This window comes from Dryobates pubescens, chromosome 18, assembly GCF_014839835.1.
Source record: "Dryobates pubescens isolate bDryPub1 chromosome 18, bDryPub1.pri, whole genome shotgun sequence".
NCBI classification, from domain to species: domain Eukaryota; kingdom Metazoa; phylum Chordata; class Aves; order Piciformes; family Picidae; genus Dryobates; species Dryobates pubescens.
The window spans coordinates 9,470,455-9,486,156 of record NC_071629.1 but is presented as its reverse complement, the minus strand read 5'-3'; the positions used below and the strand labels follow the sequence as shown (position 1 = coordinate 9,486,156).

Here is a 15,702-nt window from a genome sequence, read left to right as displayed (position 1 = left end):
CTTTCAGCAGGATGAGGCCGGTGGGACATATTTAACTGCTTATGACTTCATCCAGCAGAGATGTGCTGGGTATAGATTTTCTCTAGTGCTCTGTATTTCTGTAAACGGATGCACATGAGTCAGGCAGCATAAATTCACTGGGGTGGAGGGATTTGTATCTCTCCCTAGACTTAGCTTCTTGATGGCCCCTCATCTGCAGAGAGCCTTTCAAAGGCTGAAGCTTTTTTTCCTAAACTGTTTATTTTTCTGGATGAATAGGCTTTTGGCATGGTGGACCTTTGCTGTCATAAATCACTGCTGGACTCTCCAGGTGCTCAGCAGGACTGGCTCTGTGCCAAGGCTGTGGCAATCCTCCTGCCCACAGCAAGAGAAGTCATTTAGGCTCAGAGAAATAAGGGTTTATGTCCCAAAAAATGGAGTGTGAGGAAAAAGGGATAACTGCACAGCATGCTTTTCAAACCTCTCCTCCCTTTTACTGTGCTGCTTTCTTGCTTTGTTGACCCACATGTAGCCCCAAAATGTTGCTTTTCTTTCCTTGATGGTAGCAACTCCCATTCAGGGGCCTTGCAGTTATGTCTGAAGACAAGCACATGGGTGGATTTCTGAACAGAGAACACCTAGAAGGTCAGTGTTTGCCTTCCCCTCAGACCCTCCTGAACTATCTCCAAACATAACACAGATTGGGCCAGATCAATGGTGGGAGCATGATGCTTCATCAGGAGCAGCTCTACCTTTGCTAACCTGGCGCATCCTCAGGCAGCGCTGACTCTGAGCGCAGCAGCAGGCCACAGTTAGCTGTTCCAGCTGCGTGCTGTGCTGCGCTGCAGCTCTCCATTACCTGCTGTTACTTGCCAATGACCACTGTGATTTTACCTCCCAGGAGGAATCCTCCTACTCTTCCTTCATGCACATAGTTCAGGAGCACCATGTCTGCATGTTAGATGAACAAGGTGAAGCTGTGGGAAAGCCATACTCGCCTCTAAATGTGCATGGAGCTGCAGAAGATTCCATGAGATGTTCTACTGCAGACACAAATGTGTGATGACACATTTCAAATGGGTGGAACTGTTTAGAAGGGCATGGAGCAATACAGGGTTTAGAAGGGTTTGTACTGATAGGACAAGGGGCAATGGTTTTAAACTGGAGCAGAGTAGATTTAGGTTAGCTATAAGGAAGAGGATTTTTTCATAGAGTGAGTGGTGAAATACTGGAACAGGTTGCCCAGAGATGTGGTTTAGGCCCTGGAGACATTCAAGATGAGCAACCCAAGCTATTTGGAGATGTCCCTGTTCACTGCAGGGGGGACTGGACAAGATGACCTTCAAGGGTCCCTTCCAACCTGATGCGTTCTGTGATTCAAATAATAGAGGACAAAACTCTTCATATTATATCTGACATAGTGTTGTCAAAAGTGCTTAGTGGTTTGCTTTATCTTGCTAATTGCAGCGTGAGTGACCTCTTTGGGAGCAGGTTTCAAAATCCCAAAAGATCAATCTCTAGTCCACTCTTATACAAATATGCAGTAGCCTTGAGTGGCTTGTGTTTTGCACAAGGATGGCAATGTAAGCAACTGAACAGACTGAGACTGCAGAAATGTAGGCACTCAAATAAGTGTTTGCAAAAGAGCTCAAATTTTCTCCTTTTGTTTCATTTTCTTTTCCCACTGGTCTGCAGTCACACACAGACAGACATTAGGCAAAGCAAACAATCTGTGTTTCCACTTGTACAATGGGAGGAAATAGGAACTGAAAGGATTAAAAAAAACCCCAACTAAATAATAAAATAATAATAATAATAAAAATAACCTGGATAGGAAAACTACTTCTCATGCCTCTTGGGTTTTGCAGTTCAAGAGGGCTGTGGTACACACACTTGCAGTAAGGGTGAAAATCATTTTTCTTCCAGAGATCAAGGTGATTTCATCTGGTGCCATTGAAATAACTCTTATCTATCCCTCCCTTCTAGCCAGTGTTGACTTGGGCAGAATTTTAAGTGATTAATAGAGGTTAGATGTTTTAATCTCTTCTCTTGGCTAATCTGTTGCTATTTTAGTATATGGGAAGTCCTCCTATACCACTGACAACTTATTTGTCTTCCATAGTCTTATGAGCTACAGGGATATTTTTGTGTGTTTGTTTAAACAAGTAATACAATGGGGATGGATCCTGAGGGGAGAACTTTGTTTGTTTGTTTGTTTATTGACATCTTACCCTCAAATCATAGACTCATAGAATGGTAGGGCCTGGGAGGGACCTCTTGTTTTACAAGCCAAGTTCTGGGGCATGTTAAATAGTGTTTGACTTAATAGTATGGTCTATACTGAAAGTGATCTATTTTAGCTAGCTCCTTAGAACATATCTAATCATAAAGTAGAATGGGAATTAGCATATAGGAGAAAAAAAACACGCCAGGTAAACCTTGAAGAAGATGTCTTGATTATTTACAGTGTGCTTCTATTTATGATGTTCATCACTATGACCAGCTATGGACAAAGATGATTGTATTTTGTAGTGTTTGTGACACGCTTTGCCTTCCCTGGTAGGAAGACATCTGTGGTCAATTCTGAAGGCAACATAGATAAGTCTAATTCAAACAATCCTGTTACAACCAAAGGGTCTGCCTGGCAGAGGCTAATGTTGGGTAGTCTGAGAGCAGCTTGAGGACCTTCATGTTGCTGAAAGTAATCTCAGGAGCTTGTTCTGATGCTATGTACTTTTCCTCTTCATAGCATAGAGTTAATGGCAGAGAAGGCTATCCAGTTGCCAGGATGTTTCTGGAGGTAGAGAAGGGGAAATGAAATGTTTGGCTGTGCTAGACAAGTGGTTCTGGGTGAAACCTAAGACTGTCTGGAAATTGGATGCGTAATGTGGGGGTGAAATGGCAAAATGTGTTTCATCCACATGGTTGGCATTTTTGCAGTGCAGCTGGGTTTTGGGTTTACAAAGTCCTGCATCCCTGCACTTCTGGCATCAACACAGTCATGTAAAAGAGAAGGAGGGTGTGCTCCAGCTGGGAGATGGAGTTGAAGGCTACTGGAGAGGTGACTTGGAATGAGGCCCAGACTTCCACATCTCAGCATCTCACAATATCACAAAGAGGAGAAGAAATGTTCAGAGGAATACATTTCTTTGATGTCCCACCCCAAAATAAAACAAACATTCAGAGATGCTGTGACAGAATTGCCACCAAAACTTAAGCATGTCAATCAAAGTAGGCTTTCTGCAGCCTGAGTTGCATGATTAAAAGGATGAAGCCCTAATCAAAATTATAGTCACATTCCCACCTGGCTGGTGTCCTGAAGCCTTCGTGGGTTGTGTTTTGGCTTGTTTGTTTGTTTCAATGAAAAAAAAAATCACAAATCTATAACTGTTAATTATCTTCCCAAGGCTGATGTATGTTCTGGTGGGGGGTTTGTGGGTTTGGTGTTTGTTGTTGGTTGGTTTTTTTTAAGCTATCAGAATTTATGTGGATTATGTGTTGTAGTTTACAATGAAATGAGTAATTTCTGAAATCCAGTGCTAGTAGTAGTCAGGGCACGACTGGCCCTGAGCTCTGCCTCAGACCATTAACCAACAAAAACAAGCTCTAAGCTTCCCAACTTTGAATAATTCTTGCTTGGAATTTATTCCTGTCTCATTTCAAGCTTTGCATGGTTGCTGTATTTTTAGCTGAAGAGTTCCAACCGTGGCTGCAGTGGATTGTCTCACATGGTACCAGTTGTTGAGACAAGAATTACAGGCTGCCCTTCCTGAGACAGCTCTCCTACTGTCTTGTTGAGTGACACTTCTCAGCACTGCAAACACCTGCAAACCCAGTCTTTGCTCGCATTAGTCAAGACCCCAAGGGACAGAAGGGCACCAAGGGAACAGCATATCTGCAGGTTTTCTATTCTTGGGGTCCTCTTCCTTGCTGTGCTAAACCTCTGGTGTACCCTCAGGAGCACACTGCAGCTGCATGGGAAGCTGCCCTTGCCTGCCTGCAGTGTGAACAGACAAGCCAGTGTTCCTAGGCTGGTTCTGGAGCTGATGATAGCAAACATTGCTCATCTCTTCTAGCTAGGTCTAAGTAGAAAAGCCACGTGTAGGTGGAAAGGGAAACAGAAGGATCATGACTCTGTTAAGGTCATGTGGAATAGAACAGGAGGTTTCCTGGATCCCTATGCAGCAGAGCATTGTTCATGTGATGCATAGTCTCTTAAAGGCTTTCCTTGTGTTACCAGGATGGAAAGGGTGGAGAGAAGAGAGGGGTTAAAGGGTGGGGTCCTGTCCTTTAGGGCACAGGAGGCTGAGCTGGCAGCTGCAGGGCCACATAGATTTATCTGAGCTGAGCTGAAACTTCAAAGTTCGTAAGTGGGTTCTGAACAGGAAATCTGCTTGTTGAAGTCTTCTTTCAGTAAGAACTTGCAGTGAAGCAGCTGTTCCTTCACCTCACTCCCAAAGGGTGGATGGTCACAGCCTGCATTGATTATTCCATTATAAATGCATCTGGGTGAGAAAGTCCTCTGGCCTCCAAAGTCCTCCACTTCCAACGTCCAGAACTTACTTTCAAGTACAAAACTTCATAATCCAGACAAGATGCCTTGAGTTAAACGTGAGATATCTACCAGCTTCCTAGGTGCCACAGGCAGTCAGGCAATAGTGCTGTGAAAGGTCACCCAGGAGTCCCACAGCCTTGTGCAGGTGGTGTGAGTTGTGCCTGTGCACAGAACAAGTGCCCTGCAGACGTGCATGTACCTGATGGCAGCATGTGTTTAATGTGAAATTGCCTTCCACATGGGCACAAAGGTGTGAACTGGCCAGCATCCAGGGCCCCAGGCATCTGGGAGGCGTCCCTGCACACAGGCACCTCACAACCTTGCCAAAAATGCTGCTTTTTAAGGGAGAGAAAAATCAGGTCATATGTCTTGTTGCAGACAGGGCATGGACACAGATGGGCACTTTTGCATGATCAAAACCAGCAGCTTTGTACTGCCTTGGTATCCTGCAGCAGGCAGCCCCAGCCCTTCACGTGCACTTTTCCTGCTGTGGTTAAATGGGGACAGCAACATCAGACAGACCCAGAAACACTTGGATGTTAATGAGTTCCTGCTGCCAAAAAGGAAGTGTGTGATGGGACTGTCGTGGGCTGCCCTGGCTTGCTGCGCAGCACTGGATGGACAGCTGGGCTGTTGTCTGGACTTGCAATTGTCTGCTTCAAATCTCTAGGATCACAACTGGGGAGAGAAGCTGATGGGAGCTGTTTGCCACCCCTAGGAAGAGAGGTGTGTGCAGAATCTGGGAAGGGAACTGCCAAGCCAAGCTCTCCACGTGTGACCCACAGCTTTACAATTTCAACTGTATGTGTTGCTGGAACCTTGGGTCTCTGGTTGCAATTCTGACCCAAGCCAGGAACTGCCCAACATTTTTGTTTGGACCTAATAGGAAAAGGTGTTATACATGAAAGTTCTTCACAGAGGGAGTTGTTAGCCATTGGAATGGGCTGCCCAGGGAGGTGGTGGAGTCACAGTCCTTGGAGGTATGAAAAAAGGGATTGGATGTGGCACTTGAAGCCATGGTTTAGTAGTCATGAAGTCTTGGCTGATAGGTTGAACTTGATGATCTTTGAAGTCTTTTCCAACCTTACTGATTCTGTGATTCTATGACTGGATGCATCACTCTGTAAATATACTGAATTAATGTAAAGCCCCTTGATCAGCTAGTAGCTTGACTGCTAATGCTGATGCTCATGCCTAACATAAACAGAAAAATACATGTCTTGACCTTCAGTAGTGGGCATAGATAAGTAGTTGATCTAACTGAGCTAAAAAGATAAATACCCATCCAATCGCAATAATGCTGAAGAATCTTTCTCCCTGCAGAGATAATGCATGGTTGGAGCTCATCAGAACCAGATCTTTGGCATAAAGCATCTCCCAGAAACGTGGCTGCAATGAGCTGTGTGCAGATTCAAAAAATCTGTGTGCTGGCTCCAGGTTTGCTGAGTGTTTCTGTAGTGACTAACTGGCAACTGCAGCAGACTTTATGCAGAAATATTTTCTGGAGGAGACAAGGAATTCAGCTGGACTGAAAGATAATGGGAGAATTTCTTCCAGCTTGGATACCTCATCAAACTGTGGGCAGGAACTTCAATTTTAGCAAATCATTGAGCTTCAGAATTGTCCACGTCTAAGCTCTGTATGTGCTCAATAGTGTTTAATGCTATATTTTTGGATAGGAATAGGGGTGACTTGCAGATGGCTGTTAGATGTTTTGGCTGCATTCTCCAGAGCTGAAACCTGCTCTCAAACAGAGCATTTGAGTGAAAGATAAAATCTTTTAGTACAGAAATGGACCCACAGACCATTCCTGCCCTCTGCCCAGTTTCAGAGGAAACATGCAACAAAGGATGTTGAATCACAACAGACAGATTCCCTTTAACGATCTGGAGAGGATGGGCAGTGGTGAATTGCACAGAGGGGATGGGAGGGTAATGCCCCTTGTTCTTCCTCCCATTTTGGATTGAATCAAAAAAGGATAAACCTTTGCGTGTCTCATCACTGAGAAAGTGAATCTGTTGATTTCATTTGGTTGGGAAACAGTTAAAGCAACCAAATGATCAGAGCTCCTAGGAGCTTTAAACAAAAATCAAAACACCACCTCTCTCAAAACAATTCTAACGTGCTCAACCTTGTGGCTTCAGCAGAAGTAGCAGTGTGTGAACTCTGGCTAACCTCTGAGATTTATTGATAAATGAAAAAATAAGGGGCCAGGCCCTGAAACCCTTCCTTACTTGGGCACTAGTCTCAGTGTGCTAACGAAAAGCCCAGGGCCAAGTTCAGAATGTTTACTGCCTTTAGAGATGTCAGGGAAAATGAGCTCAAACCACTTTGAAAATCCAGTGCAGAGGAGTGAAACCTGTGACTTCTGAGCTGCCAGCACAGTCGTAGTCTGTGCATTAAAGGCAGCATAACATGGGGCAAATTACCCTGCTGAGGTAAGCTGCACAGGCACTGATGGTTCTTCTCCCCATGTCCTCTGGAAGCTTCAGCCTCCTTAGCACCAAGTATCTTGCAAAAGCACACTCACCTTTCTGAGTGGTGGTGGCTGAGTTCACGTGTGCAGCTGCTCCTTACAGTGACCACTGGTGTTTGTGTGAGCTGCGGAGTAGCTTTTCGTCATCCTTTTTTCTTTCTCTCCCTCTTTTTCTTCCTACTCCTTTTTTTCCTTTCTTTCTTTTTTTTTTTTTTTCCATGACTGACTAGATAGTGAAGCTCTAGGTGGAGAAAGAATAAAATTTAGCATGCCTCCAGAGCTCTCTGATTTTTCTTTCCACCGGCTGAACCTTTTCCTTTGGTGTTAGTTAGAAGAAAGGTTTTATTTGTGCGTGTTGGGATGATGCCAGAGGTAAGGAGAAATGCTGGGGTGTGCTGTGTAGTTCTGCCACATTGTTGCATGCATTAGCAGGTGCAGAGACACTTGACATGTATTGCTCCACGATAGCAGTGAATCCTTTACTTTGGGAAAATGTACAACCCTAACCAAAAATAAATCTGCCAAGGTGGCAGTAAAATTAGTATCTCATGATGATGGTGTTTTCATATAGACACGTAGCTGTGGATACGTATTTAGCTACCATCTTCAAGATACTTTCTTAATATATATATCTCCACACATTAAAACAAATTCATGGCTTTTAGTTAATTGATATAGATATGTTTGCATCTTTTCATGAGGTTAACCTGCAGCCCTCAGCATTAGCCTGCACAAATGTGCTGGTGGGGGAAGATGAGGTTCTTCATCTTCATGTAACAAAGAGACATAGATGACTCTCTATAAAGGTATATTAACAGCCATTGAAAATAAATTGTTGTGGATTGAAAAATCAGAGCAAACCAACAGGAATGAGGTTTTTACTACTGCTTTCCCTCAGCCCTCTTGGGAAAGGTTGAGATTCTCTGGTGGATTGAACCACTCTGTTTTATCCAGAATACAAGGGTCTAAAAGAATGTAAGGGTGTGAAGTGCATGTACTCAACAGAACTTGCTTCCAGGTAAAGGCTGCTTTAACCAGTCAGTGCTTATTGCAGGTCAGCCTGTGCAGAGGAGTGGCTGGATGAACCCTATGGAATTTCCCTCAGGCTACAGTAACTTTGCAGGGTGTGAGGGGGGATAGGGCACTGCTACAAGGTGCAGGGAATCATCCTGCCCTCTCCTCACAGACTGAGCTCCTCTTGTCCAACAGTCAGCTCAGTGTCAGACATGTAAGTGAGAACACATTTCTTGCTCAAAAATGTATCACAACTCACAAAACAAAAGGGCTTGCTCTCTTCTTTCCCATAAATGCTCATACTCTGAAACTTTTGGGGGGGTTATTTAGTATTCTCATTTGTAATGGTAAAAGTGAGTGAGAGCTTTGAGTTTACATGCCGTGGAAATAAGTGTGTCTGGAGAACAACAGATCCCTGTCATACTGAGGGGCAATTTGGCCAGGTATTCAAAACCCAAAAAATGATAATTTATTTTTCTGATGAATATTCAATATCAAGTGCAAAGCTAGCCTGGTATTGATTGATTTCTTCTTTTCCAGTAGAGGACTGCATCTCTGTGCTTCACTGTAATTATGAAAATCAGTGTGGATTGTTGACATTGTCTTCTGCAGAACGTGCAGCAGAATGTGCATCAGCCCAGGGGAGACTCGTTGTTTTGATGGGTTGGTGTGGCAGGAGACATGGAATTATCAGTGCGTTTGTCTCCAGACAAACTTTGGAGTTAAGTCAGGGTGCCAGCAGGTCTAGCATGACTGTGTGTTGTGGAAGGCCCTCTCTCCCTATATTGCCAAGACATTCAATGCCTGGAAACGTTTGCAAACAATGGCCTCCAACAAAGGCACCGTGGCTGTGCAGAGGAAGCTTGCTAACTGGGATTGACGTCAGCCAGGATGGATGCTGACCAAACACCAGCATCTGTTGGGCTAGCACTACTCACTGCCCATCTGCACTCAGCTACCGCTGGGTGTGTGTCATGGGCCTGGTGAGGGTGTGTCCCATTTGTCTTCCTCCCAAGGTCTGTGATAATACATAAAGCCTATCATCATAGTTTATGAGGAAAAGCTTTGCAGTCCCAGGGGTGCTTCAACAGAAGGAGGACACTTCCAAACATACAAAAACTCAGCAGGATTTATTTTTCTGTAGAAGAAAACATGACTGTGACAGATCGCCTGCGAACGAGGAATCATTTTTCTTTGATGCAAAATTGCTTAGTCTTAGAAATAACACTCGCCTGCAGTTTTGTGCAGATAGGAATTGGGTTTTAATGGGACATCAACCCAGATTTAATTTTTCAGGTACAAATTGCACCTGCAAATCATTTTGTCTGCCAGCTGCAGCGATTCATTCTTGATTTCCTGATTTCCTATGGCTTATTTAACTAATGTCAGTTCGTTATTTCTATGTACAGCTTTGCAGGCACTACTATTTCAGGAACAAAATTGCAGTCTTAAAGCTTCAAACCCGTTTCTGGACGTTTGATGGAAGTGAGGAGCTAGCATGTGTAATTAATCTACTCTTCATACAAATCTCATCTTTCTAAGATACGTTCTTGTGAACCACTTTTGGTTAGTTTCAGTATCGAGTTTGCTTTTAATAGCTTTATTCCCTATTACCCTCCTTTCCCTAGCTTTGTTTTTTAATAGGTAATCACTTGCCTAGTCTAAAATTGCCAGTTATCTGTTATTTAGTAACTATTGTAGAGTGTGGGCATTTCAGTAGTGAAGCATGTGTATGTCTGTAGGCACACAGGGAGAGTTCCTCCACTACCCACTACCCCCCACCACTGATTGCATTTTAAGTACAAGGCCTTCACATGCCTTTTGGGTGGTAGCTGAGATGCAGTTAACTCAGTTGCAGTAAGAATGTTAAATCCTAAGTATTTCACAATAAAAAGCCCTATTATTTAAAACAAAAAACAAGACAGGGTATATAGGTTTAGCTTTTTGGTAGCCACATACCATTTGACAAACTGATGTACTGAAACCCAAAGTTTTGCCTTTGCCCTGAGGTGAGACGGAACATGTAGGGAGGTAGTGGGAACAGTGCCATCTATCCAGTGCCTTGCTTCCCCAGTCTGCATTAGCAGAACAAGGAGGTTGTTCCAGTTAAGTCACCCTGGACCTGTGCTGAGATTTCCTAGAAGAGGATGCTTGGCAGGGTGACAACACCTGTTGAACAGGAGTTGGATGGAGCCCCAGAAACTCATGCTTTAAGCTCTGCTCCAACAGCAAAGGCCTCCTAGTATTGCTTCTTGCTTTGTGCTAAAGGGGGAAATTAATTTCTACAGAGGTAAGTGAGTTAACTTTAGAGTATGGTAAGGGTCTGGGTCTGATAAAATATCACCAAACTTCACCTTCACAGTTCTTCCAACATTGACAGGTTGTTGATGCATGGTTGACAGCAAGTACTGAAGCCCAGTTGTTACATGCCTAATTTGTTCCTACATAGATCCTTTGCATACATGTTTTACTTACAGGCTTTTGTTATTTTAACAGGGTCGCCATGTTAAGACTGGGCAGCTGGCAGCAATCAAAGTGATGAATGTTACTGAGGTGAGTGCAGAGCCAAAATAAAACAGTCACTATCAAGGTGCAAGGAAAAATAAACCATCACATCATGAGAAGCTGGATAGCTTATGAAAGACAGTCCAGTGGTATAAGTGACAGTAGCTGAGTACCAGTTTGTGTTTTATAAAGTACTGAGGGTGTTAACACAGCCAGATTTTTCAAGCATACCCAACCAGTGGTGACAAAACAAGGAGGGAATGCATTGCCATGTATTTTGATGGTCTATAATAACAAACAGGAGAACTCTCTTCCTACTAACTTCTAGTTAATTATCTGTTTTCAGTGATAGCAAGTAAAAGATTTCCTGTAGCTCTGGGCTGTCCCTGCTGTGTTTCATCACATCCTCTCCCCTTGCATGCCAGCCATTCCTTAGAGTACCTACCGTGACAGCTAGCAAGCAGGAACATGTTAGAAATGCAAATGTAGCACTTTTTTTTATTGTTATTTGACAGATGAGAAGAGGAGACAGTTTAATTGCTGTTGTCCCTGCTCACATTTATAAAGTGGTGTCAGTGCTAGAACAGGGTGTCAAAAAAGTCTCCAAGTATTGATTTTTATTTCTTCTGTGAAGACTGCAGCTGGTAGTGAAGCAGTTTGCCTCCTTCAGACCATATTAGCCTGAGCCCCAGAAAGGTTGGGGAGACTCCCTGCTTCATCTTCATGGAATGTGGTTTGGTAGGATGCACCTAGTCTCACTGAAAGGCCAGCTCCTCATTTTGTCACTCTGTCAGCATAGATATGGTGTACAAAACTCCAAGGTAAAGTTAAGAGCCCTCTTGAGATTCTGTGGAAAGGTTATCACCTGGAATAAAACCAGGGCCAAGTTCTCTGGGTCACGTCTGCCAGTAGTACATCTACATGTGGTGTTTTTGGCAAGCACAAGCAAGCCTTGCCTGTGTTTTCATATATCTTTTGATTGTCTTGGAAGACAGAAGAACAAGTTGGTGTCTGCATGGGCCTTGTCACGTAGAGCAGATCCAGGACAGTTCTCTCTGCTGATGGTGCAGAAATCCAGCCCTGAGCAGCAAGTCATCTGAATTACGCGTTAGATTTTTGAACTTTGATGCCGCTGTAATGCTTTTGCAAAGCATATCTAGGGGCTGGTTTGGCTATGGCTGATACCTTGTAAAATGCGGATGTGTAGCTGAAGTGCCAGTTTTGCTCTTCTCTGTGCACAGAGGAGGGTGCACTTTTAAAATGGGTGCCACGTTGCACTGGTGGGATTTTTGCCTTTACCTTTATAGGTACATGTATCACTAGGTGCTTTGATTTTGAAGAGCGGCAGTCACCAGACCAGTCCCTTGGAAGGGAGTGGGGCTAGAGCTTGAGTTGCAGACAGATTCCTGAGATGAGAGCACCTCTGTGTTTTGACAGAGGTGTTGACAGGACAGATCCTGGTAATAACTCTTAAGTGGTCCAGAGCTTCTGTATGGACTGCTTTCATGCTTTGCTGGGTGTGTGAGGGCTGGCCAAAGATATCACTTGTGGGCTGTCATGTTAACACCAGTGACAGTCCCTTCCTTGATGGAACAATTGAAGCAAAAACTGCAGGAAGGAACCTTGGAAAGATTTCCTTCCCTTTGCTATACATAACACCATCTTGTTTGTATGTAAGCACCAAACTGTAGCATCCAGTAATGCCTGCTTGCCTGGAAACAAATTTAAATGGAGGACAACCTTGTGGTCCAGCTTCAGGAACTGACATTAACAGATCTACCAGCTGTTTGGGTTTGATCTGCTGCTTCTCTGCTGGCTGGAGACCCAGCATCATATTGGGGAACCTGACCCATGGCTTGAGAGGTAGTGATAACAGATCATTCTGTTTTCAGGCTGAGTCACTTCATGTGAAAGCAGTTGTGATGATTTGAGAGTTGAGCATTGAGCATGTTGGTGCAGCCACCTGGAGGGGTTTTTCCCTGGTGCTCTTTCCCCGCTGAACTCCGAACAAATCCACTTCTGCTGCATTTGAATATTTCTGCTCTCTGACCTTAGTGCAGGGTGGGTGGAGGACTTTCTTCTGTTATTTCCACTTTCTTAATATGGGGTTGGCTGTGATCCCACTGCTGGGGCACAGGCTGGCAGACCTGAATCCAGTCCTCCAGTGTATCACTGGTTTCCTCCAGGACCTTGTCAGTGCCACTATGAGATGTTGAGACCAGTACAGGGGTGATTCAGGCAGTTGCTGCCAATAGCTGCTATTTCCTCCTGCAGCTGTGTGCTCTGCCTTGGGGTTGTCCTCTCTCTAACCACCACATATCACAGCTAGGTGTGTAGGGTAAACCCTGAATGCTTTCAGCATTGTGTGCAGTGGCAGGGTGAGCATGGCAGCTTGCGGTCCTGAGCTCTTCAAACACCTTGGTGCAAATTCCCAGAGGGCTCAGGGTGAGCCACATGGCTGCAAGAAACGGAATTACTGCTGGCCTCCTGAGCTAATCTGTCTGGCCAGGGCCTCTGCTTCTGGTCTCCTCTAGTGCAGAGTAGATGGGGTGGTAGAAACCAATGCATGGGCATGGCTGACATCAGTGCTGTATGTGGACAGGGCATCCCTGAAGTTCAGTTCTCCTGTAAAACAGCAGTAGCTTTTCTGTTTCATTACATTTGGTTAATGAAGCTTCTCATGGCATTAGTAGGTCCTAACTGTACTGTAGAAATCATTTCAGTCTCCAGAATTTCAGTGTCATAAATTTGGAGCCTGTCAGGGTTTCAGTAGTTCTCTGGCATTGTTAGTCTGCTCAGGTTTATGTTATTTTCTGATCTTTTGGTCTTGAAAAGCTAGCTTGAGACATTCAATAAAGTCTTTAAAATATTGAAATCTGCATCTCCAATGTCCTGCCTATAAATTGCACCTGAAAGCCACATCTCACATGGAGTTTGGCTGGTGAGAAATGGAAGCTGTCATGGTAAACCTGCTTGAGTGAGACAGGAGGCTCCCAGCCCCTGCGGCCATTTTCGTCTTTGGGTGGTTATATGACCTGGTGCTGCACAGAGAACAGTTTTCTTAGGGAGTGAAAATTTCATGTGGTAGAAAACAGGAAGATTAAAAATATAAAATCAGAAGAAATGTAGTCTTTCCCCTGCACCTGACTCCACAAAAAGTGGATTGCCTGGATTGGCCTTATGATTTGTGTACCTGCTCAGAGGACTCCAGAGTTCAAGCCTCCAGTAGATCTGTTTCATTCCAAGTGGGGCAAGTCAGGTGGCTGAGTTTGATAGAGCACCATGCTAGTGTAGGTTGGTGGTGGTTTGCTCACTACCTTGCTCTCAGGTCTGTGTGTTGTCTGACTTGGGAGAGGATGAGATTGAGCAATGGTCTTGTATCCAAGGAGTCTGAGCTACTTGGGTATTCTGCAGTGGGTTTCTCTCCCCCCAGCATCATGTTTTCATCACTAGAAAATTTCAACCTAAGAAGTCTTTCAGCTAACATTTCATCCTATCCAGTACATTTCTGCTAAAAGATTCTGTTGCACCAAATCTATGGAGGTTTTTTTCTGGCAAGATATTTCATCCAAAATTCTCTGACCAGCTCCAGCTATGATCGTTCAGCTCAGAGATCTGAGGCATACCAAGAATTGAGCAAATCTGCTCTTTGCTGTCGTGAGCTGCAGCCTTGGGCCAATTTCTCCAGAGTGGTAGCAGGATGCTGTGGTCATTGTGGGATCCTCTAGACATCTGTCAGGAAGTGCTGCTGTGTCATGGAGCGGAGGGAGCTCTTTGAAATGGTTGATGGCAACGTGTGTTCATGTGCCTGCTTCCTGTTATTTGACAGTGCCAAGCAGGGTGCTCCCAGAGAGATGGGATTCTTTCTGCTTTTCTCTTCAAATATCAGCACAGGTGATCAAAGAGCTTATCTGCAGCAGGTCCTTTCTTTCAGTCTTTCCAAACAGCAAAATAACATTTAAATGAGCAACTTGTCATTAGAACTGTCCCAGTACTACGGAGTCTCTTGGTGAAGTATCTATCAGTGATGATCTTGTTTGCATTCAAGGTCAGAGGTGTGTGCTTTCTAGTTTTTTTGCTTCCTAATGTCACTGCAGATAGGCCCACATCTTCAAAAACAGCCTTTGATCATGAACCTGTGATCTTTGTGCATGCAGCCATCTGTGCCCAGAAACGAGTTGGCTCGAGAAAGCAAACAACTTTTTGCACCTGCACATCTGCGAGCTTGTTTCATTTTCTTAAGCACTGTGGCTTACAGGCAGGTTTCTAGACCCCTGGGAGATGTGGCTGGTGGTAACACTGACAAGAGGCGTGGTGGAAAGTGGAAATCCTGAGCATGTACATGCAGTGACAAGTTGAGGATGCTTGGTCCCCAGTCACCTTGCCTGAAGGAAGGTGAGCAAGTCCCTGACTTGTCTCAGATATGGGACAGAATCACTGACATTTACCTTTTGCCTTGGTTTCTCCATGTGGAAAACAAACAAACAAACAAACCAACAAAGTAATTTTTTTCTCACTCCAGCACTGGGAAGACAAAGTACTTTCTGTGTGTGGAATACCCACCTGCTGTCCTGTATAGCCCTTTGCCTTATAGACTGACTGATGCTTGAAGCTGCAGCTGGTAATGGGAAAGCAGCACTACAGATGTGCAACCACACTTTGCACTTACCTGGCATTCCAACTCCATTCACACCCAGAGTTTGTTTTAAAAACATGAAGAGGAGATTGCATAGGAATAGAAAGTACGTGGATGAGGGCTGTGCCAGCGCTGTTCCAACATCCAACAGATTAACTGGGCACAGGAAGAGCTGAAAAAGATACAAACAGCTCTGAAGAAGTGATTGAGATCAGGCTTTTCCTAAGGGGAACTTTATCAAAGCTGCAGGCTGGTGCTAAGGGTTTAGCAGGGAAGATTTTCATGCAGATGGGCAGAGTTGAAATACCCACAACATTAAATCCAAAGATATCTTAAGTAATTTGGGGAAGGCCTTTACCGAAGATTAATGTTGCCTTTCTACATGTTTCATTGCCCAAGCAGAAGTGGGCAGGGTGTAGGAAGAAGTACAGGGGGAAGGAAAGGAGTCTTCCCCATTTGTCTCATTTTCTGCCCTGCTTCCCTAAAGATCTGTTACCAGAAACATGTATCAGTGACAGGACCCTCATGATCAGGTCC

General features: G+C 44.4%; 1 protein-coding gene across 2 annotated transcripts in view; it reads left to right on the top strand.

Annotated features, from left to right (window-relative positions):
• NRK (Nik related kinase) overlaps nt 1–15,702 on the top strand; it is a 99,336-nt gene that overhangs the window by 23,421 nt on the left and 60,213 nt on the right. For both annotated transcript variants that reach the window (XM_054169658.1, XM_054169659.1), the window contains exon 3: nt 10,521–10,577. In XM_054169658.1, coding sequence (XP_054025633.1) covers nt 10,521–10,577 — 57 coding nt within the window. The remainder of the gene's footprint in view (nt 1–10,520; nt 10,578–15,702) is intronic.